At 40.6% G+C, this 22,023-nt stretch overlaps 3 protein-coding genes across 6 annotated transcripts in view; 1 reads left to right on the top strand and 2 right to left on the bottom strand.

Annotated features, from left to right (window-relative positions):
* The window catches only part of si:ch73-74h11.1 (desmoglein-2), a 29,339-nt gene extending 24,711 nt beyond the window's left edge, over positions 1–4,628 (top strand). The window contains exons 10-14 of one of the 2 annotated variants that reach the window (XM_046051546.1): positions 55–276; positions 543–770; positions 1,034–1,161; positions 1,295–1,636; positions 1,949–4,628. In XM_046051546.1, the coding sequence (XP_045907502.1) occupies positions 55–276; positions 543–770; positions 1,034–1,161; positions 1,295–1,636; positions 1,949–2,926 (1,898 nt within the window). In that variant the 3' untranslated portion in view covers positions 2,927–4,628. The remainder of the gene's footprint in view (positions 1–54; positions 277–542; positions 771–1,033; positions 1,162–1,294; positions 1,637–1,948) is intronic. The other variant, XM_046051545.1, reaches the window with a different exon arrangement.
* Positions 4,629–7,697: 3,069 nt separating this feature from the next.
* LOC123972926 (tubulin beta chain-like) lies at positions 7,698–12,278 on the bottom strand. Of its 2 annotated transcripts, XM_046052694.1 has the most exons (5): positions 12,088–12,278; positions 11,579–11,687; positions 11,273–11,281; positions 10,255–10,365; positions 7,698–9,128 (listed from the first exon to the last, which is right to left on the bottom strand). In XM_046052694.1, exons 1-5 carry the CDS (start codon positions 12,142–12,144, stop codon positions 8,044–8,046), a joined length of 1,371 nt encoding a protein of 456 aa, XP_045908650.1. In that variant the 5' UTR covers positions 12,145–12,278; the 3' UTR covers positions 7,698–8,043. The 2 variants fall into 2 exon arrangements, with proteins under 2 accessions (XP_045908650.1, XP_045908651.1); XM_046052695.1 differs by lacking the exon at positions 11,273–11,281.
* A 1,284-nt stretch (positions 12,279–13,562) lies between these two features.
* Positions 13,563–22,023, bottom strand: part of LOC123972797 (solute carrier family 22 member 23-like) — a 37,910-nt gene continuing 29,449 nt past the window's right edge. The window contains exons 8-11 of one of the 2 annotated variants that reach the window (XM_046052485.1): positions 20,918–20,950; positions 19,170–19,293; positions 17,007–18,327; positions 13,563–16,958 (exon numbers count right to left, since the gene is read on the bottom strand). In XM_046052485.1, coding sequence (XP_045908441.1) covers positions 16,659–16,958; positions 17,007–18,327; positions 19,170–19,293; positions 20,918–20,950 — 1,778 coding nt within the window. In that variant the 3' untranslated portion in view covers positions 13,563–16,658. Of the gene's footprint in view, positions 18,328–19,169; positions 19,294–20,917; positions 20,951–22,023 lie in introns of both variants that reach the window. The other variant, XM_046052484.1, reaches the window with a different exon arrangement.

Below are 22,023 nucleotides of genomic sequence, written 5' to 3'. Positions count from 1 at the left end.
TTTAATATGGTGCACTACAGGTTAATATTGATGTGTCTTTCTGCTGGCTTTCAGAGATGCCCTCAAAAACTGCCACAGGGACCATAGCCATTCAGGTGGAGGACTTTAATGATCACTGTCCTAAACTGACCGCTACATCTCAGACCATGTGCCTCGGTGATAATGTCATTTACGCCACAGCCAAAGACGAAGATGAGTTCCCCAATGCAGCACCATTTGAGTTCACTGTGATTCAGGGGAGCAGCAACGGGAAATGGAAAGTGGAGCATCTTAATGGTAAGATGAAGAATTTCGGCTTGGCAGATTTCCATCAAACATCATTAAATGGTCAGCATGCTCTTCAAGGTTTGCATCAAAGCAAACAAATTCAGTAGTCATCTCTAGTTTTCAACTCCAAAACATCCTAGGTTTGACTTCCAAAATATTAGATTTGTCAAGACTTGCAAGCAAATTGTGATCATTTCAATGCTGCTGTATAAAGAAAAGAAACATTTCTAGATTACAAGTGCACATTTTAAAATGTGGGTCTCTTCTTTCTTCAGAAACCACAGCCATTCTGCGGGACCAAGCCAACTTGTGGCCAGGGAATTACAAATTAGCAGTGGAGGTCAAAGACCAGCAGGGAAAGTCATGTGCTGATGTTCAGATGATGGACGTAGTTGTGTGTACTTGTGATGAAAACATTAAAAACTGTGTGCGCAGCACAAGGACTACAGGTTTTGGAGCTTCAGGTATCTTGCTTCTGCTCCTGGGACTGCTGCTTCTGCTGTGTGAGTAGAGTATTAATGATGTCTTTTCTTTTCACGGTTGGTAACATTGATCAAGAATGATTAACCTCCCCCAACAAAGCTGCCTAACTTGACATGTTGTAGCGCGCTTGGAGAGATAGTAAGACTAATAAGAATGGGTGGGTCACAGGCAGGTTTTGAAAGAGGCCGATAGAATGAAAGTAAGTTACTGATTGATGATTAGGCTTTTTAGACCTGACAGTATACTAGAGTTCTGTTGACATAGTGGTAAATGTGTTTTTCAGTGGTGCCCCTTTTGCTGCTGTTCTGCCTGTGTGGAGGTGCAGCAGCTGTTGGAGATTTCAAGGCCATTCCATTTGATACGAAACAACAGCTGATCTCATATCACACTGAGGGACTGGGAGAAGACAAGGTACTTTGATATGTGTATTCCTGATATGATTGGATCTTATACAATATTTAGATATGTTTAGTTTTAAAAATGTGTTAATCAAATTTGCATAAAATGCTGCATCTCTGACATGATCTCACATATGTTCTCACAGGATGTTCCTCTTCTACATTTCCCAGTGGAAGTTGATGGTGGCACAATGAATGCCAAGGACATCAACGCCTTTGGGGGAAAGGGGTACTTAGGAGGACTGGCTGAAGTAGGAGGAGGAGCAGCAGTTGGTGGAGCAGCCTTAGGTGCCATCAACACATCAAGCTTGACAGCTGAAGAAATGCATCTGTACAATCAATACAACAACTCCAGTGGGCAAGTGGAGATGGACTACATGGGTGGTGGGATGATGACAGGACAAGGACATCTGTACTCCAAATACAGAACTGGGGTTTTTGATGGGATGTCTCTGTCTGATGAGTTCCTGTGGCAGTATTATTCAAGTGTGAGTACATAAATGTCATTGGTTTTAGATAAAAGCTTAGAATTTTGGAATTTTAAGTTTGTTTTAATGCCTCAGCGACGAGTCAGTAATTTACAATTAGCACTAGCTTGCACTGCGAGAATGTCAAATCAGGCTTTAAAAAAGATTGACCCCAGAATATATCTTACAAGATACAACTTACAAAAAGAACATAGGCAGTTTTTATTATACAGTATCTTTAGGACAAGTAAAAGCTGTATCATACTATCACAGTTGAACTATTAAGTAGTATTTACTGTAGACTCAATATATTCTGGTTCTATTTGTTTGCAGAAATCCAAACATGCTGCACAGCAGTCCCTGCAGAAGGACGGTTTTCTCGTCTATGACTATGAGGGTCAGGAGTCCCGGGCAGGTTCTGTAGGTTGCTGCAGCCTTCTTGATGATGATGATGACCTTGCATTCCTCGATGATCTTGGGCCTAAATTCAAAACCCTGGCTGAGATTTGTCACGGGTCAACTTTGGTGACTGGGTCTGTGGATGCAGGGGTTTCTGTCTCTCCACCCAGACCAGTGTCTCCTATGATGCCCTCCACCTCCACCCACACACATGTCCATACACACACAGAAACAATCAGGGACAGGGACCACGTCAACATCAACACCAACACCCTCAACACCTCCAATGTAGCATCTGGATCCTCCACCATCATCCAGGGTTCAGCCACTGTTCCAAAGGTACATGTCCAAGACAAGATTATGATTCCCAGTCAGACGCTGCTTATACAGCAACCTACTATGTATTATGCAGCCACGCCCATGTATGTAGTCGAGCCAAAGTCCCAAATGGTGTTTGTGGCAGGTGGCACCCAGCAGACAGTGAGTCAAGCTGGCCAAGTTGGGCTTAGTCAGGGGCTGGTTCAGGTTGGTGGCCTCCAAGGTACTCAGGGTATGGTCCTTTTAGATAGGCAAGTGGGAATGGGTGGAGGGACAGGACAGGTAGCACAAGGCCTTTCGCAAGGAACCATCTCCAGGTCCAGACAAGTTTTGGTGGTGGAGAATGGGTCCTCGGGTGGAGAACAGGGTGCGCGCCTAGTACAGGGCATAATTCAGACAGGTCATGGGTCTACAGAGCAGGGTGTGCAGGTGAAAACTCAGAGTTTTTCACTGGGTTCACGCGATTCTACTGGCTCAAATGAGGAATATGCATTGAGAGCCACACCCAAGCCACAAGGGAGGCAGAGAGTGGTTGTGCAACACAAGAAGGTCTCAGTCACAGAGAGAAATATTGAATCTAGTACAAGAGCATAAAGCAACCACTTTGTTTAGAGTATCCCCTGTCAGACTTATTTTTATATATACTGAAATAGATTTCAGTATAGTAAATCCCACAGTATATAGATACACACAGTTTATGTTCATACAGATAGACTGTGGTAAAACTGGTTAGTTTAGTCTGCTTGACCAAAAGTGCAATATGTTTGTCCTCATGTAGTGATTACACTGCTGCTCGTACGTAGCAAACTAAAAATACAAACCTCTTATGTAAAAATTAAGAGAAACTGGAATATGCAGAGTAGAAAGGACAAGGTTCCCCACCCCTACGTCTTAGAGGGCAGCTACATGGAAGTGACAACAAAATTATTTACAATATGATGATTCAGGTCTGTATTACATCAGCAAATTCCCTTCCTAGACCAGCCCCAACCAGCCAGGCTGGACAAGGAAGGGAATCACTGGACTGGTTGCTGCTGGTCTTACATTACTGGAGGGCACAATGAAACTTCCCAATTCAATTATAATAGCAACTGCAAATGAGAGTGCAGAGAGAAACATATAATGCAAAAAGATGTTCCCACTAGTGATGGAACTTATGTACTCCTGGTGAAATGGAAAGTAGATAATTAGTTTTAAAAGCCAAATATCTCAGCGCCTGGCATGTCATTGGTACGGATCAGTACTCTTATTAAACCATTATGCTATAGTCATTTTGTGCTTGAGGCAGTTAAAATTGTACTGATTGCTCTTCTACATTGGAACAACACAGAACATGGCGGCAAAAGTCCTGTAATTATACCGTATGTCGGTAGTTGAGAAGCATACAAATATATTGAGAGTGAACACTGAGGCTTTGAACACTTTCTACTTTCTTTGAACACTAGATTTGGTGCTCTGAGTACTGTGTTGATTTAGTGGTGTGATCCTTGTGTTGCTTTTTGTAATATTTTAGCTTTAGCTGTGCCATAAGCTCTTCTGCTGACCTTTTAGGTTCTTGAACTTAGTTATACTGTAATCAGGAACTATGAAATGGGTGGCCAATGCTTCCTTGGAAACTGTGGAACATAGATAAATGTTGTTTGCACTGTAAAACTGATGAAAGCCCCCTCTGCAGATCAACCAAAGCCATAATGTCAGAATGATTTATTGCAAGAATGGATTGGACTGCCTTTATCAGTAGACAACATAGTTATTACAGACTATAAACCAAAGAAGAGGATCCTACATACATTCTCTATTTTTTTGTTGCACTCTTTTTATTATTTCTACAGAATGTGTGGCTTTCTAAATTGAACCTTTACAATAAGCCAAGTGTAAACTCCAAAAGAAGTGTCAAAGTACCAAAGCTGTAAAAATGTTTGTACAATAACATTATGGCGCTATTTTTTTACAAATATATATTGTGCTAAAATTACCAGAAATACTTTTAAGATGTTTTTTTATTGTGTGTTTGTATATGGGTATAAAGGTAACATAGTTTGGGTATGTGGATCAGCAGAGTAACTAAGGATTAGCTTGCCAAGCACTGAAAACTTGGTGGAATGACACGTTTTATATTGCTGTTCTTGCTATTGATATGTATATATTTTCATCTCTAGTTTCTAATATGCTGTATTAATATAGCACATACTGTTTTGACTTGAAACAGTGTAGTACTAAAGCAGCAGTATTTGACACAATCATTTATTTTAAGTTTCGCACCTCCTGCCTTAATAAAGTTGAAATAAAGCTGTCATGTATTGTCCCTGATTCTTTTTTTCACACTTCTGTGATATTTAATAGACTATTTAGGAACATGCTAATGCAGTACATGACATTACAGCTAAGTACATGTGCATATGACCTCACATGATAATTTAAAAAAACTTTTTATTCATCAGATGAATTGCTCTCAAGTTTAACCATTTAATTGCTGGGAATGTTACAATATAATTACTGTGTACACCTACATGTATTTTGCATGTACGGGCATGGGAAGAGCAAAAGAATTTGGATGACTCTTAATTTAAAGGGACAGATTTATTTATACTATGTTTCAGTCATCAGATTTCAACAGGAACAGCATCAATCAAATAATCTGTGTATTTATTTACTCTGCAAATCAGGTTTAAACAAATACATCCTTCCACTTTCTTGTGCAGTACTCTTTCTATAAGGGTTTGATAGATTAATATATTGTCCTGGCATAGATTTGAAATCGCTTATCATAATATCTACAGTATAATGCCATTTCACCCACTTAGTCTATTTTTCAACTAAAACTACAGACCAACACACTTTTACTGCTGTCAGCTTTGTGGCTGTTAGTATTTTCACAACTAAACCTGAATAAGACAAATTATATAATGGTATGCAGCATTAATCTATTAAAAGGGTACTCCAGAGATTTAGAATTGCACTCCTGTAATACTGTCGGACTCATGGTGCACAGTAAAAAATAATTAAATAAATTGATGCAGAAAAATATAGATATTGTCTTTTTTATTCCTTGTCAAAACACAGTATCTTCATTAACCACATTGCAACTAGACCTTCATCTGTTAGGTTTGAGATTTGGGTGTGTTATGCTAGCAGTGGAAAATGTATCCTTGAGCTGCTAGCCTCAAGCAGAGAAGAGAGGGCTACAGAGTTAAAAACCTAAAAGCCTGTAAAACTACAACATATTTCTTGGTCAGTTAAAAGATGCAACAAATGGCAAGTGGACCTTGCTTAAAGCTTTTCTAAGTAGACAGTGGCGTGCCTATGTAGAATGGATACAACAGGTTTCTTTGTTGCTTTTGAACACAAAAAGACTCAATCATGGCTCTACATAAACAAAGAAGTGAAAGCGGAAAATCAGGTTACCCTGATGGATTAGCATTGAAGCCATTTCCAATGCAGGTAAAGTTCAAAAATGGCCCAAGAGTGGTTTTAAATTACCTGTGGCTGGGCAAAAGCCTGGTTTCATCTTCCAAACCACAGCTGAGAGGAAGCTTGTTTTTTTGCATAAACACATACAATCAATATCACAGGCTCATGAGTGTTGTGATGTTACCTGAAGGAAGTCAAAGAACATGTCCTGTCACTTTCTCAGATGCCAAACAAACAGTCATGCGATAAACAGATGGGTGTACTGCATGGATCTGATAACTCACGGGTGGGGTTTATGTCGACTCTATGTAAAACGTGTAACAACTTGTATGTCTACCCCAATTATTCTGCAGTATTCCAATGCAGCATTTGAAAAATATTCACAGTAAGTACTGGAGAGTGAATCTGCATCATAGAGGCAGCTAAATGTGTCATAGTCACTCCGTACCGTACAGAGTACCGTACAGATCTTTTTAAATTCTCATAGTTATCACATGTGTCCTAAAATATATTTTGCTGCTTTTGGTTGTAGTCATTTCTCCATATATCTTATGAGGCTATAATTTTGATATGGGCGTATTTTCATGATGAGAATTTTGTACAGTGTTACCCTACAAAAGCCTGTTGGGATTTTTTTTCCCTCTGGCTCACAGGCAAAAAAAGTCATCGCTTGACTACATTCTTTTCAGGGGTTAGCTCTTTTGGCCATAAGTCATGCCAAAGCTTTGACAGCCATGACTGGTGTGTGGCCAGATGTGTGATCATATATCAAAACTTATATAGCAGAAACTGGCTGTGAAATAAACTGTCAGAATGGCAATGTGTGCTCATGTCTCTTGTCAGCAAGTTTCATCATATCACTGTTGGTGGTATAGTCAGTGATTCATGTTTATTTTGAAATTCTCCCGTCGCTCTCTGTGCAGATTTATTTACTGTCGCTGAACTCCTCCCTGCTTGCTTGGATGCATATACTGTATGTGATGCCTATCTGCAGAATCACACAATAGATCAAGATTTCACACTGGCTTCTATACTTCTCAGAAACTCAAACCAAACTAGATTCTTTTAAGTCAACTTTTAAGTCTTATGGTTGCTCGACTTTAAATGTAGCAAAATGGATCAGATAAGACGTTGCTATTCATCATCATAAGGGCATAAATTTAAGGTGTGTTTGGCCATAACAGAGCTAAATGTGTAAATTTTTTTAATTCAGTACATTAAAGGATACTGTCAACACATCCAATGAAAAGATCAAAAACTCCTATTCAATTGTCTGTCCTTCAATACTTCCTGACTTCCTTACCCTGTCTGTGGCACTCCCAAGCCCATTCTTTACTATGATCTTCAAAAACTGGTCACCAATAAATTCCTCAATCTTTAGAAAAGGCAAAAACAAAATCCTAAAACAGCTGGCAACTGTGGTTTTTAGCAAAAGCTATTCAAAAGGGAGTAAGAACAGCATTTGCTGGAGACTATTACAGCTACGGCTATGCTGGGCTAGCGAGTATTTATGTGGGACTGACTTAAAATAAACAACAATGCCCATGTTTATTGTAATGAAGGAACATGTCACCTGGTGCAGCTGTACATTTCATTGATGGGTTTTTAATAGTGTTTGGACAACAATGCAACCCTATGGCACAAATGAATAAGCTATTTTGCAGCTTTGGATACACATGCAATACATGATAGGACAGGTAGCATACATTTTTGGTTGGTTCTGGGTTTTTATGGGATTTGTTGACAGTTAGAATATAGAATATCACCAGACTTTTCCTTTAACAAAAGCTTGTCTCCACATAGTCGTATACTATACCGTAAAGGGTTCTATGGTAAATAAATATATCATATATTGCAACTGAAACAAGGATCTATACTTTGATAGACGAAGAGCAATTTTGCCCTTATTTACCTATACACCTGTAACTATCAAATAAAAACATGACATGGCACATGAAGTATTGACAGGGTTGCTTTTTTTATTCGAGACTTGAGACAGTGAATGGATGTTGAAGTAACTGTTACAAAATTGCATTTAGGACAAGACTGTACTTATTTTTGACACTGGCAAAGCATGACTTGGAAAACCAATTACTATGGTACTTTTTTAGGTTCTAACACCACTTATGATCTTTGTCAGTATAAGCCATATCTATATGCAATATAATTTTAGCTAAACAGCTGTAACTGCAATACTTAGTTGAACATCTGCATCTCTAGCGTATCTCACTGCATTGTTTGACAACAGTTAATATTTTGAGGGACTGGTTCACTCAGAGCGTCATGTCAGTGTTTTACAATCAGTGGCGAACATCATGGCGGACTTCTTCCTCATCCTCTATTTCATCCTCTTCATATTCACCCAGTTCATCAGCTGTGGCATCCTGGTACTGCTGATACTCAGACACCAAGTCATTCATGTTGCTTTCAGCCTCAGTGAACTCCATCTCATCCATTCCCTCTCCTGTGTACCAGTGGAGGAAGGCCTTGCGGCGGAACATGGCTGTGAACTGCTCAGAGATCCTCCTGAAGAGCTCCTGGATGGCCGTGCTGTTGCCGATGAAGGTGGCGGACATCTTGAGGCCACGGGGAGGGATGTCACAAACGGCGGTCTTGACGTTGTTGGGAATCCATTCAACAAAGTAGCTGCTGTTCTTGTTCTGCACACTCAACATCTGCTCATCCACTTCCTTCATTGACATACGGCCACGGAAGATGGCCGCCACGGTGAGGTAGCGTCCGTGACGAGGGTCACAGGCTGCCATCATGTTCTTGGCATCAAACATTTGCTGTGTGAGCTCTGGCACAGAGAGGGCACGATACTGTTGACTGCCCCTGCTTGTGAGAGGTGCAAAGCCTGGCATGAAGAAATGCAAGCGGGGGAAGGGCACCATGTTGACAGCCAGTTTACGGAGGTCGGCATTGAGTTGGCCAGGGAAGCGGAGACAAGTGGTCACCCCACTCATGGTGGCTGATACCAGGTGGTTGAGGTCTCCGTAGGTGGGTGTGGTCAGCTTCAGGGTGCGGAAGCAAATATCGTACAGGGCCTCATTGTCAATGCAGAAGGTCTCATCTGTGTTTTCCACTAGCTGGTGGACAGAGAGAGTGGCGTTGTAGGGCTCTACTACAGTGTCAGACACCTTCGGGGAGGGCATGACGCTGAAGGTGTTCATGATACGGTCAGGATACTCCTCACGAATCTTGCTGATGAGCAGTGTACCCATTCCTGAACCTGTGCCTCCACCCAGTGAGTGGGTGAGCTGAAAGCCCTGGAGGCAGTCGCAGTTCTCTGACTCCTTCCTCACCACGTCCAAGACTGAGTCCACCAGCTCAGCTCCCTCAGTGTAGTGACCCTTGGCCCAATTATTTCCTGCTCCACTTTGACCTGCATGATGGATGTAATGTTTAAAGACAAATCATGTTGGACAAATAATGGTGCCACTTTCTGCTAAGGCATACTTTATTACGTGTGTTTTACGTGTGTTAATAAATTGTAACTAAAGCCTTGTATTGCGATGACATTTTGTACAGACATTTATGGTCTCCAGAGGATGGATCCTAATGAATTTACAGGTCAGATGACTTTTCCTCTAACCCCACCCTGAGGTTGACATATTTGGTTTTGAGTGAACTGTTTATAAAACTGTTGGATGAACTGCAATGAATTTTGGTGCAGACATTCATGCGAGCCTCAAGTACTTTGTTCATGTAGTACCTGAAAAACTGACTAGAGTAAATGGCAACAAGACATTCCCATCTTGAGTTTACTTTGTGTTTAGCGCCAGTTAGGAAAGATTATAGTGCTGTCAAGCTAAACTAAATGGTGACCACGGTAAATTTTATATTTGCTAAACCTTGACACATTAACATTGTAATTTTTAGCACGTTGCCATGCTGACATTAGCATTTAGCTCAAAGCAACACAGTTCTTAGGTCCAGCCTCACAGAGCCGTAGCATTGTTGCCTGGCAACCATAATTTTGTTCTTCATAATGTCTTACTGATCTATAAAGCTTTAATAAACCATGTATTAACAAATAGTAAAGCCATTTCTTAGAACATATTTAAATAATAAAATCTGTATTTATAATTCTTGAGTTCAGAATTAATTACATATATGTTATCATAAAGCTTGAAGACAGTTCTTCTGTTGTATTTCTGGCAAAGAGCAATTCAGAGTCATCCTGTGGTGGACTGTATCTGCCCCTGTATCCTCTCTTGTGATCAGCACTGCAGCATCTTCTCCTAGTAGATTTCTGTTTTGCTGAGTCACCCCGCGAGCTGTCTCAGTCTGACACAGGTGCACATGGGCAATGCATCACACTCCTTGCACGTTGCTCAGAGGCTGCAGAAGCTTTGTGCTTGGAATATACAGTACTGTACAGAGCTCTCGGGTGAAACTAAGCACAGCTTTACAGGATATGACAGCAGCTGCTGACACACACAAATTACTGTATGTATGTGCAGTTGGTTAAAAATGAGTGGTGACACCATGATTTATGGTTCACTCACCAAAGACAAAGTTGTCAGGCCTGAATAGCTGTCCAAATGGGCCGGAGCGGACTGAATCCATGGTTCCTGGCTCCAGGTCGACCAGAATGGCACGGGGGACAAATTTGCTGCCTTTGGATGAAAAAGAGCAGAGGAAAGAGGGATAGGGAGAGGTAATGGATGGAGGGGTGAAGTAAGATATCTACAGTCTCAGTGTACATTATGTCAGAGCTTTTGCAGTGAGCAATGGACAAAACTTGACTGTATTTTAAAAAATTATTTTCTCCATGTTAAGTATACTGATCTAATAGATAATACAGCAGTATGGTTTGCTAATATTTTAGGTAAATAGACTTTTGTTTAAAGGATACTACATCCTGTCAATCAAGTTGGATATTTAAAGACTGCATGGTGCCTTCTATTGTTTGTTTCTGGCACTTTACATTGCTCCACCCTGTCTATCTGTACCCCTCTTGCAAGCAATCTGCTGCAGCATGCTGCACTTCTTATTCTAGACCAGTGGGGCTTTCAAAGTGCTGAGCTCTGCAGAGTCCATTTAAACAAAGGTGCAGTGTTCTCCTACCCATCCCTCTTTTGCTCTTGTCATCTTGATTCTGTAAACGTGTATTCTTTTCATTTTCATTTTTAAGGTGAAACTAATTTATGGGATGCTCAGTCAATCCACATGCAATAGTGACCCAGTTGGTACCACTGACGCCAGCATGCAACATGGAAACAAATTATCAATAATGCCTGTTGCTAGGAAATAGGTTAGGGGTAGACATGATAGTGAATATGCTGATTGAGATCTGCGCTGACTTGTCCTTTTCCGACAGCACCAGTCCAAAGGCTGAAGCACTATACACAAAGCCGTATGATTACTGAACCTCGCTGTTTGACTGTTCAGTGTACAGCAGCGGTGAGGAATGATACGATGCATTTGGAATGACCTTCAGCATGCCACACCAATAAAGTCAGATACTGAGACGATACCAAGGCACAGCAAGCTGAGGGTCAGCTATAGAGAGACTGCAGGTACCTGTACTCCCTATAGAGAGAGACAGAGGAGGGAGGGAGGGGGGTGGGACAGGGGGAGACAGAGAGAGATATTTTAGCAGATTCACTGTCCTAATTTTTTCCTGCACTCATGGTGAGACCTACTTTCCCCTTGCAGCCAAATTAGTGACATGAGCATACTGTGGCATTCAAATGAGGTCTGTGTAGCATGAGTTCATGCAAGGATAATAAGTCATGGAAACAAAGCTTTATGTAGTGGTGAATTACTGAGATGCAAACATGTGGTTTATAATTATATATATATATATATATATTTTTTTTTTTTTACCTGATGCCTCATTGTAGTAGACATTTATCCTCTCCAGCTGCAGGTCACTGTCACCTTGGTAACTACCGGTGGGATCGATGCCATGCTCATCACTTATCACCTCCCAGAACTAAGAAGGGACAAACATCAGTGGTTGGGAGTATGTAACAACAAAGCTTGGCGTGAAAACGAGTTACAGCATGTGAGCCAGGCCGCATTTTAGTAACTGCGCAGCTGCTTGGTGAGAAAATGACACGCAGCAGAGGCGGCCACATCACTGCAGACTGACTCGCAGCAAAGCCCAGCCCAATTGAACTGCATCTTGCACGTACATAAACAATTCTATCTCAAACTTTTTAAAGAGGCATTTTCTGTCCAAACGATGCGAAAGTAGTTATTTAAATGACTCGAGTCTATAAATTATTCAACACGAACATCCCTGGAAAATAGCGCGTGCGACGTTCAGCATCCAAAATTGCAATTACTCCGTTAATTGTTCCCCTTCCTAAATTAAATGACAATATGCATACCTTCGCCCCAATCTGATTCCCACACTGTCCAGCCTGGATGTGAACGATTTCCCTCATGGTGTGCTGCGGATGCGGGCAAAGGACGTCCTGTCTCGACTTCTCCGTGATCCAGTCTTCAGTCTCTTACCGCTGTGTTTCTCAAAATCAGCACTTGACTCATTTCTATGGCGAGTGTTAAGCCTGCGAGATAGATAAACGTGTTGCTGGTCAGATGACGTTGCACACGGCGCAGCATCCCAGTATCCCCGTCAGCCAATAGGAGCACGCCGGTTTGATGCAGTGGACCAGAGGATCATGCCGCATCACTCCCCTGACATCACCCCGTCCCATGCAGGGGAAATGCTATAAAGCTCAGCCAAATGTCAGCCAGAAAATGTCTGTAATACAGAAGTTCTATGCTGATGTTTGGGATCAGCTATAAGCTAACTGTATAAACAGCCTGTTGTTTTAAACTCCAGGTTGAAAAATTTAATATTTTGACTGGGCATTTGAACCCTCACTATAAACACAGAGATGTTCCTGTTTTAGTTTGAATAATGCAGATGCTGCTATGAGTTGAGAAAAATGAAAATACTATGACCAGGGCCGGATTAACTTGCCAGGGGACCCTGGTGGCAAAAATGATCTGTGGGCTTTGGTTTCAGTTTTTTAGCCACACTAGCTGTGTGGCTCTGGGGAAAACAATTTTGGTCCGATGTTTGGTCCACCACTTTGATCCAGACAGAAATATCTCAACAACTATTGGATAGATTGCCATGAAACTTTATACAGCACCCAGAAGATGAATCCTAATGATTCTGATAATCTCCTGACTTTTCCTCTAGGCCACCATAAGATCCATATTTGCAATCTGGAGTGAAATATCTCAACAACTGCTAATTGGATTGTCATGGAATAAGTAAAGATATTCATGTTCCCCTTAGAATCAATTAGTAACTTTGGTGATCCCTTACCTTTTCATCTAGTCAAAAAATATTTTGTACAAAATGTTGGTTTATGACTAAATACCTGAATAACCAATGACATTCACCTTGTGTTTAGTGTTAATTAGCAAATGATGCACAATTACACTTTAAAATGGAACATAGTTAACATTATACCTGCTGATGCTTGTTAGCATGGTCATTATGAGCATATTTGCATGCTGACCGTAGCATTTTGTTCAAAGCATATCTGTGCCTTAATAGCTAGCATGGTTATGTACTCTCAGTCTTGCAAATTCTGTTTTAGTGATGCATTTCACCAAGCAAATGTGTAATTAATCATATCACTACAAAGTGATTACCACACATACAACATACAACTTTGTGGCATATCCTCACTCTGCTTGGTTGGTAAACCAGCCTCGGCTACAACCCTTTAGATACAAGGCCTCCAGCCAGCAGTGACGATATTTGACAATTTTTTTGCTTAGGGTCTACTTTTACTAAAATCCATGAAATGTTATAAAATTAAGAACTCACCAATATCCATAGTTGATCAATAAATAGTGGTTTATTTTAACAACAGGTATGGCTTATATACAAGTGCATTATGTCTGTTAAGACGAAAACAAAATGAAACCAAACAATCAGAAATCATAAATGGTACAATCCATGGTTTTTACATTCATTCGAATTTCCCATCAAGGGATTCGGAGTCGCGCGGTTTAGAGAAGCAAAACCTGAAATGTGTACACTTGGGACTTTTATCTACCAAATTTAAAACTATTAACCTGTCTATGTTATGATCTATGATCTTCTTCCTTCATCTTATTGAAGATGGGTGTTCTCCACACATTCACTATTTACAAAGGCATAACCCATTCTTCTTTTTGTTTTGCTTTTCCACCCATCGCTGTTTCCTTAGTCAACCTATCACTGGTGCCAACATTGCTTTGGACTGCTTTTACTTTAATTTTACTCTAGATAAAGTTAAACCAAATGCTTATGGGTGTAATATCTCCCATCAGCACCATGAAAACTAGGTGGGAGTTGTGAAAATGGAAGCAACAGATATCAGAGAAGACACTGGATGTATTGTGCTGCGTTATTGTCTTTCTACTGGTGTTGTATTGGGTTTTGGCGATACACAGTTCAATTTCTGCAGAATGTACACTGAGTCAGAGATACCAACAGTCACAGACATTGAGGACTCAAGAGTGATGTGAAGATACTGACCACTGCAGTCAACGCACTCTCTACTGCAGATGCCAAGAATTCCTTATTAAATGCAGTGTCAACACCCTGTTCCACAAAGTAGATTACATGTGGGTCTATTGCAAAAGTTAATGTGTAACTAGTCATTTCTGCATTGTATTCAAAATCCCACTCCATTTTCCCTTTTTTTTTTTCTTTTTTTTTTTTTAATTGTCAAGACGCCAAGCTCCACCAAATTTGACATCACATGATTGCAGGGCATTGTGCTTTGAGGCTTAGCAGCATGGCATACATATGTTACACATTAAATGAATGTTTCACTAAATTTTGTTAAAAGTTTGTTGACTTGATGAACTATTTTAAAGATCATCATGAATCCACTGAGAAAAAAAAAGAGCTTTCATACTTTGATTCAAGCTGCATTTGAGGAAAACAACTGCAATTCTGCTCAATCATCCAGCTACCAAAAGATATGTAGCCTTTGTCAGTGCACATTTGACTTAGATAAAAGCAAAAGAGAATTATGGTGAGTAAAGTACCCGTAAGGTTCTTCATAAGAGTCCCACATTATTGTGACACCTGAATGATACCTTAATAGATCACCAATACTCCCTGGATAAATGTAGTATGATATACTGCCAGATGGTTTTATCACATTGAAATGACAAGACATCAGTCAGTTGGCTCTTAAGTTTTACACTAATAAGTGTGATTATTATTATTTATCATTATTATTGTCATTGTAAACAGTGGTCTATCCGCCGTCATACATCTTTCTCTGACAAATATTACAACCTCCAATGCATGAAGTATGTAACCACAAATGTCAAGTTACACAGAGTATTAAGTCAAGTATAACGCTGTCCAAAGGTGGACAGAGGCTTTGGAAGAGAAAGTAGCTTCTTAAGGAAGAATCTGTCAATTGAAGAATATGAATAGGTTAATCTATCTATAAATAAGGACTTGACCTGTATTTTAAAATGTCATTTTAACAAATATATGAAATATTGCATTTTTTAAAAGGTAAACTTAGTTGTGCATGTGAATGTTTTAAGACACTGACATACATAAACTACGTTAATGCCAGAACATGATTTTGAAAACACACTGAAGGTTAGTGATGCGGTGACAGTTGGCAATCACATCGAACATTTTGTCATTCATTGGATTCACTTTAAAAATAGCTTTTGTGTCTTTTTAAGGTTTGCGAGTTTGTTTTGCTGACACATTCACAATTATTTTCATGCTTTGTCCCAACTGCAAAGAGTAAGGTACCACCACACTGAGGTGCCCCAAATACTGTAAGAATGAAGTATATGTTTGTACAATAAGGGCACGCCATGGGAGATTATTCAAAATAATACTTTGAATTGAAAACAAAAAGACTGAATCAAGCTCAACAACTAATTAGACATTTACCTACAATATCGCATTTACAAATAAAAGCATTTGCATACCATAAATTTCATTGACTGAAACGATTGGAAAAATAAAAGTTTCTTCAGACCGACAAAATATGGGTCATTCTTTTCTCTACTCTTACAATGAACCACATGTTGATGAAAGCAATTGAACCACCTCAATTTCATCTCTCAAATATAATTTATCAAATGGTGCTATAGTATTTCAGTCTTTTATTAATTTGATGAATAATGCAATGCCTCTATTTCTGAACTTTGGAATTGGGTTCATCTGATTCACTTTAATCCACATACGGTCTATGGCAGGGGACTGCACTCAAAATTATTTACCCAAACAGGCAAATACTGTATTTATACTAATTTTTTGGCACTAGGTCTACATTTAATTTTGGTCAGAGAAGTTTTTTGGCGTTGCATTTAGAAAAATCACTCCAATTTGGATTGTTTACCTCTGTAATGGCAAAAAATACTTTGTAACATTCAGATTCTTTTTTTTTATCAATACAGGTAAGGTGATATTTTTACACAAATATGTTAGAAGAACATTTAATTTGAGCAAAAGTACCACTGATTTGATTTTTTTAAATGTCATTTGTTTGTGGTTTTGCATCATTGTATTTCTCACCAGTCCTCTCAGTGATTGTGGGTATAGTTGTGAGTCTCTTTAAAATGACAGACAGTGATTTCCCATTCATTTACATCAAAGTAGTTTATAGGCTGGTGATTTCCAGTGACATTCAAAAAGAGCAGAAGATACTGTCACATTGTCACAAACCAGCCTCTGGCACTCTCTCACTTGCGTGGTCTTATTTATTGGCTAAATGCAGGAAGAGGGGGACATTGAGAAACGTACAGCAGCTCTGTAGGAGATGTCTACTCAACTCCGGGTGGGGACAGTCTTCATTGAGTGCCTGAAGTCTGAGCAGGACAGTTTGTGCCCCCTTCATATTCAAGTGGCGTAGGCCGCTTCCTCGGCAACCGTAAAGCCCCTTTTGCTGGCTGCAACACTGGATCATGACGACGGCACACCATTGACAGTGTTGTTTTCTGTGCTGGAACTGTCCCTGATAGAAAGGACACCAAAGTCTATGGGGGAGGAAACGGTGCAGTCCATTAGAGAGGGGGGAGTTGCTTCTGTAGAGCCAGAATCCATAGTGGAAATTGGTACGGAATCTATAGCCGGGGAAGCAGCTGAATCCTGCGTGGGCTGAACAATGTCTGTGACAGTAAGAGTGGCTGATTCTGGAGCGGAGGTGTGCACAATGTCTGTGACAGTAAGAGTGGCTGATTCTGGAGCGGAGGTGTGCACAATGTCTGTGACAGTAAGAGTGTCTGATTCTGGAGCGGAGGTGTGCACAATGTCTGTGACAGGAAGAATGGTAGAAATCGGTGCGGTGTTGTTGACAGTATCTATGACAGAGGGAGTGGAGGAGTCCGCTGAGGGCATATGGACTGAGTCAGTGGGTGGAGGGGGAGTGGGTGAAGGGGAAACAGTGAGTGGGCTAGGTGGAGCAGGGGAGTAAGGAGATATATCATTAACATAGGGAGAGGTAGAGTCTAACTGTGGCGGTTGGGAGTCTATGACAGGAGGTATGGGGGAGTCTCTAGTGGAAGGACTAGGTGTAGATTCGTCTACTATTTCTAACTGGATGTGAATGTCAGAGAGTGCGCTAATGGAGGGTGGAGGGTAAGTGGAAATGTTGCAATCTGTCATCGGAACAGGAGAGGGGGTCGGGGATGGAGGAAGACTGTCTTTCATAGATGGAGTAGGGGAGTCTGCTAAAGTGGCGTGAGTGTCCTCTAGCAAAGGTGGGTCTAATTTCAGGGTGACTCTGTCGATCTCATTACCCAGTGGGTTGGGCGATTCTAATGTGGAGCTAGGCGGGGGTTCGATGATGGGCGTGGTGCAGATCAATAAGGAGGCAGGCACAGTTGGAGGGGTAGGGGGAGTGGAAGAGTCCAATGAAGGGGCATGATTAGCGGCTGACTCTTTTGTAGCAGAGGGACCAATGTCATTCATTTTAAGAATAGCAGAATCCGTCAGTGGATCAACCGGATCCAAGACTTTTGCTGGAGGTTCTTCGGCTTTGGCTAAAAGTGAGTCTGTGATGCATGGGGCTATATGTAAAGGAGTGGAAGACAGCAGGTGCTCTTTACTGGCATGTATGATGCCGTCTTTACCCAGGGCTGTGATGGGGGCCGTGGATAACGATGAAACTGAGAGACCGTTGGGGTCTTTGGGCTCAGGCTTGCCAGGGTGCACCTCCATGAATGTGGGAGCGGACATATCTCCGACCGACGGAACGGTCAAATCAACAGCCGAAGAGGCGGTGGAGTCCATAGTGGACACTGCGATGGTGGCTGCTTCATGGAGTGGCGTGTCATGCACCCTGGTGTAGTCCCTGCTGCTCTCAGATTGGGGCAGCAAGAGGCGCTGTTCTCCAGGTTTCCTCGGGGGGAGGAGAGGTTGACGAGTGTAGCTCTCGCCATCAGCCAGGGTCTCGGGGAGGGGCTGGTAGCGTGTTTCGGGCAGCAGGAGAATGCATATGATACAGATGAGAGTGCAGCAGGCAAAGATAATGTGGTGAAGGAAATAGCCCTTCTGATTGTGGAGCTCCATGATGGGTGCAGTCAGCATGCCGAAGCCGGCACTGGCCAGGACCAGGCCCAGACCACCACCCCTATGATGAGATGGAAAATGTTATCACATTGTAGGATTTAGGATTTATGGTCACACGTACCTTAAAAACGTCATAAACCACCTAGAGGGGAAGACAGTTAAAGTAAATCATGAACTAGAGTATATGCTATACTGTCACCTAAATCATCTATAGGAAGGGAAGCTCTTATTTTTGCTCCAAGCTTCTGTTGACATATCGCTGTCCTTATATCGAACAGCAGCAGAGAGTGCTGCAGTACCACCAAACGCCCACCTCTCATATTGCACATGCAGTCCCATTCCTAGACCATAAGTGCCTAAGTTCACCACCAGAGGCCGCGCTTGGAGCACTGTCAGCAGAACACCACCCCTTGCATAACTCCAGATAATGAGCACGCTGTGCTGTGTCACATATTCTCAGAGGGGATGCATAATTTGTACAAGATGTGGATTACATTTGACACTGAACTGTGAGAGTCTGTTGTTTCCAGCAGTTCAATGATTTCATACCCTCCCTTTAACAGGAGGTGGAGCAGCACATCCATCTGCAGGAACATGCGACGGAAACCACCCACTGCATGAACTGAACTATATGCAAATCAGTACAATAAAACAGTTGTTAAAAGCCCTTCAAATTTCTTCTTTTTTTTGCACATTCTTCTCATTACTTGTAGACTGATGACTTTTATAATTTTAGTGCACAAACTAGAGCAAACATGGACACATTGTGAACTAATCACCTACGTGTTCAAAGCATGTGCTATACATATATAGCCGTTTCACTCTTCTCAAGAATCAAAGCACATTTTTCACATTTTGTCGCCCTCCTCTAACACTACAGTCCCAGTGTTTCAGTGGGCTTACCTGATCACTGTGGGTGTGATCTCAGCACAGAAGAAGATGCTCAAGTTGCTGACTGCGTGGGAGGAGAACATGCCGATGATGGAGAAGGCGATAGAGAAGTTCTTATTCAGTGCACTTGAGTTATCTGCAGACATTGCAGGAGACACACACATTCGGCAATTTGCACTCAGTACTCTGGACAACAGTGCTGCACATGTAAATAGGGACTGTGGAGGGAGGGGGAAGTATTTTCTGCTTTTCAGAGGTAAAGATTATTTTCAAAAAGCTAAACATACAGTATTTTGAAGTATTAAAATAAATGATTTGGTTTAAAAGATGATATTGCAGCATACAGAGATAAGATAGTGTATTGCTCGGAATTGAAATGGCAAAAAATTAAGAATATCTGGCACCAAAGAAATGCCGTAATAATTTGAATTTTGATAACTGTATACCTAATTGTGAAACTGAACCACTACTGAATACTTAAATTTACATCATTAAGAACATCTTTCTAAATGTGTATGTTGTTTTTTTCCCCATGTTTTTTCAAGTGGTGCAATTTAAAAAGAAAAAAAAAATCCCAGCATCAGAGGATTTAACCTGATACGAGAAAGGTCTGATTGATTACTTCAGGTTTATTATCCTTGGTAGCCCAAATGTTGAAGTAATTTTTTTTTAAATCAGAATTTGAAAAACTGAATTTGAGCAACTTGAATGAGTCCTCTCAATGAGTTTTTAATTGAAAGTGAAAGACACAGAATTTGTGCATTTGTGCGCCCTTAAAAAATTAAATCAAGTTGATTAAATTGTACTTAACTTGGAAGACCACCATTCAAACCACATCAAGATGGATTTCAAAGTAAAATAAAAATTATATATAATATACAAATTCAGTGCAACATCAATTATTCAGTGGTAGTTACATTATAAAATTAGCGTTTATTTGCTCCCATAGGATACCACATGCTGTATCACCTCAGTTAAAAAGAAAATTCTATGGAAATGAATGTAGTGCATCTATATTTCCTCCAGCACAAGAGATCCTCTAACTGGATCATATAATGCCGGTCCTTTCATGGCATTTTAGCATCTATCATCACAACTTACTTCAAACTGTGCATTTAGAAAAACCTGGAGGTAAAGTGCCAATAAACTTTGGTCAAATACAATGTTATGTCTCCCAGCACTAACATTTATTTTGATGAGTTCTTGAGGAATTGCCTTGTATACAAACAAAGATCCCATTTAAGATGGTTTGAATACAGTGTTGATGAATATGAATATGACACATTGAAGATGGCATAAAGAGCCTCAGAGGGAGACTGCTCTGTGATCAGCACTTGCTTCTCACAGGGAGATTAGCAAGGAAAGACCAAAGAGATTGATAAATAGAGGAGAACCGTGAATGAAGGCTGGTTGTTAGATTCAGAGTTCTATAGCAAAGAGGCTCACCCTCTTCAACACAAAGGGGATAAATAAGTGAGAAGCTAGCCATAATTACAACTAAGACTTCATTTATATATCTCTGCAGGGCTTGTGTACGCCTAATGAAATACTGCAGGATGTCTGCATGCAGTACATTCTCTTAAACCTCATCAAGATAGTGCAGCAACCTAGACAATTTAATTGACAGTCTGAAAGAATGTGAAGTTGAAGGAATGAAAGTGGAAAAGCATTGAGGCAGGAGTACTCAGTTACTGATCAGTTTATCTACCCAACTCAAATACAAGACTTGAGAAGAATAGAAATAAAACAGACAATCCTACCTATATTCAGATGACCGCTGTACTTCCCCAGCACTACAGGGAGAATGAAGGAAATTAACAGATATGTATCAGTGAGAAACACAAAGCAGGGAAATCATCACATGCACTCAAAACATATACATACTGGAGTCAAAGATTAGGAACAAAAACAGGCACACATGTTGAGCAAAGCTTGTCAACACGCTGTTACATCATAGACAACTTCAAATTGGAACATGAAACATGAGCATAACCTTGATGTGTTGACTCAGGTTAAACATTAAGCCACTTGTAACTGAATAAGCTAGACGTGTGTACTGTTGTGATCATCTGGGGCACTTTTCTGGTACACATTGACTAAAACAGCAGATTGTGATCATGTTCGACTACTCTTATTACAAACAGCTAAAAGTAAGAAAGCCTCTACATAGTACACTCACCATAGTCAGTGTAAGCTTTTACAGCATGTGTGTAGGAGACAAATGAATTGGGCTGCTAATGGTCAAGATGTCTCAAATTTAGTCAGTTTTAAAGCATTCACATGTGTAAAACAAAATTGCAACAATCATTCATTTGTAAGACACTAGATATGCTCATATCAATCATGTCAATAAACAATACTGGTGACATATTGTCCTCCCCAGCCTGAATAGGACACTGGCCAGTCACTTCGGCTATGATAGGTTCCTCTTTAACACAAATGTGTTGATGAATTTTTTTTTTAAAAAGCTAAACAATTTCCTAAAACAGCGCGGTGCTGTTGTTTTTAGTTAACATTATTTAGGAGTTATTAGACATGGATTTGTTGGGGACTATTTTCTGCCATGCCTGAATACATATTTGTGGCACTAACGAGAGTGCTTCCAGCAGTAGAATGTGTATTGAATGTGTGTGTGGAAAACATCAGCGTCCATGTTCATTGTACCGAAGGAATAAGTCACCCAGTGCAACACTGTGGCTCGTTAATACACTGCTCAAAAAAAATAAAGGGAACACTAAAATAACACATCCTAGATCTGAATGAATGAAATAATCTCATTAAATGCTCCTTTCTTTACATAGTTGAATGTGCTGACAACAAAATCACACAAAAATTATCAATGGAAATCAAATTTATCAACCCATGG

The sequence above is a fragment of the Micropterus dolomieu genome, linkage group LG06, assembly GCF_021292245.1.
Source record: "Micropterus dolomieu isolate WLL.071019.BEF.003 ecotype Adirondacks linkage group LG06, ASM2129224v1, whole genome shotgun sequence".
Lineage (NCBI taxonomy): Eukaryota > Metazoa > Chordata > Actinopteri > Centrarchiformes > Centrarchidae > Micropterus > Micropterus dolomieu.
This window is presented reverse-complemented; position numbering and strand designations above follow the sequence as displayed.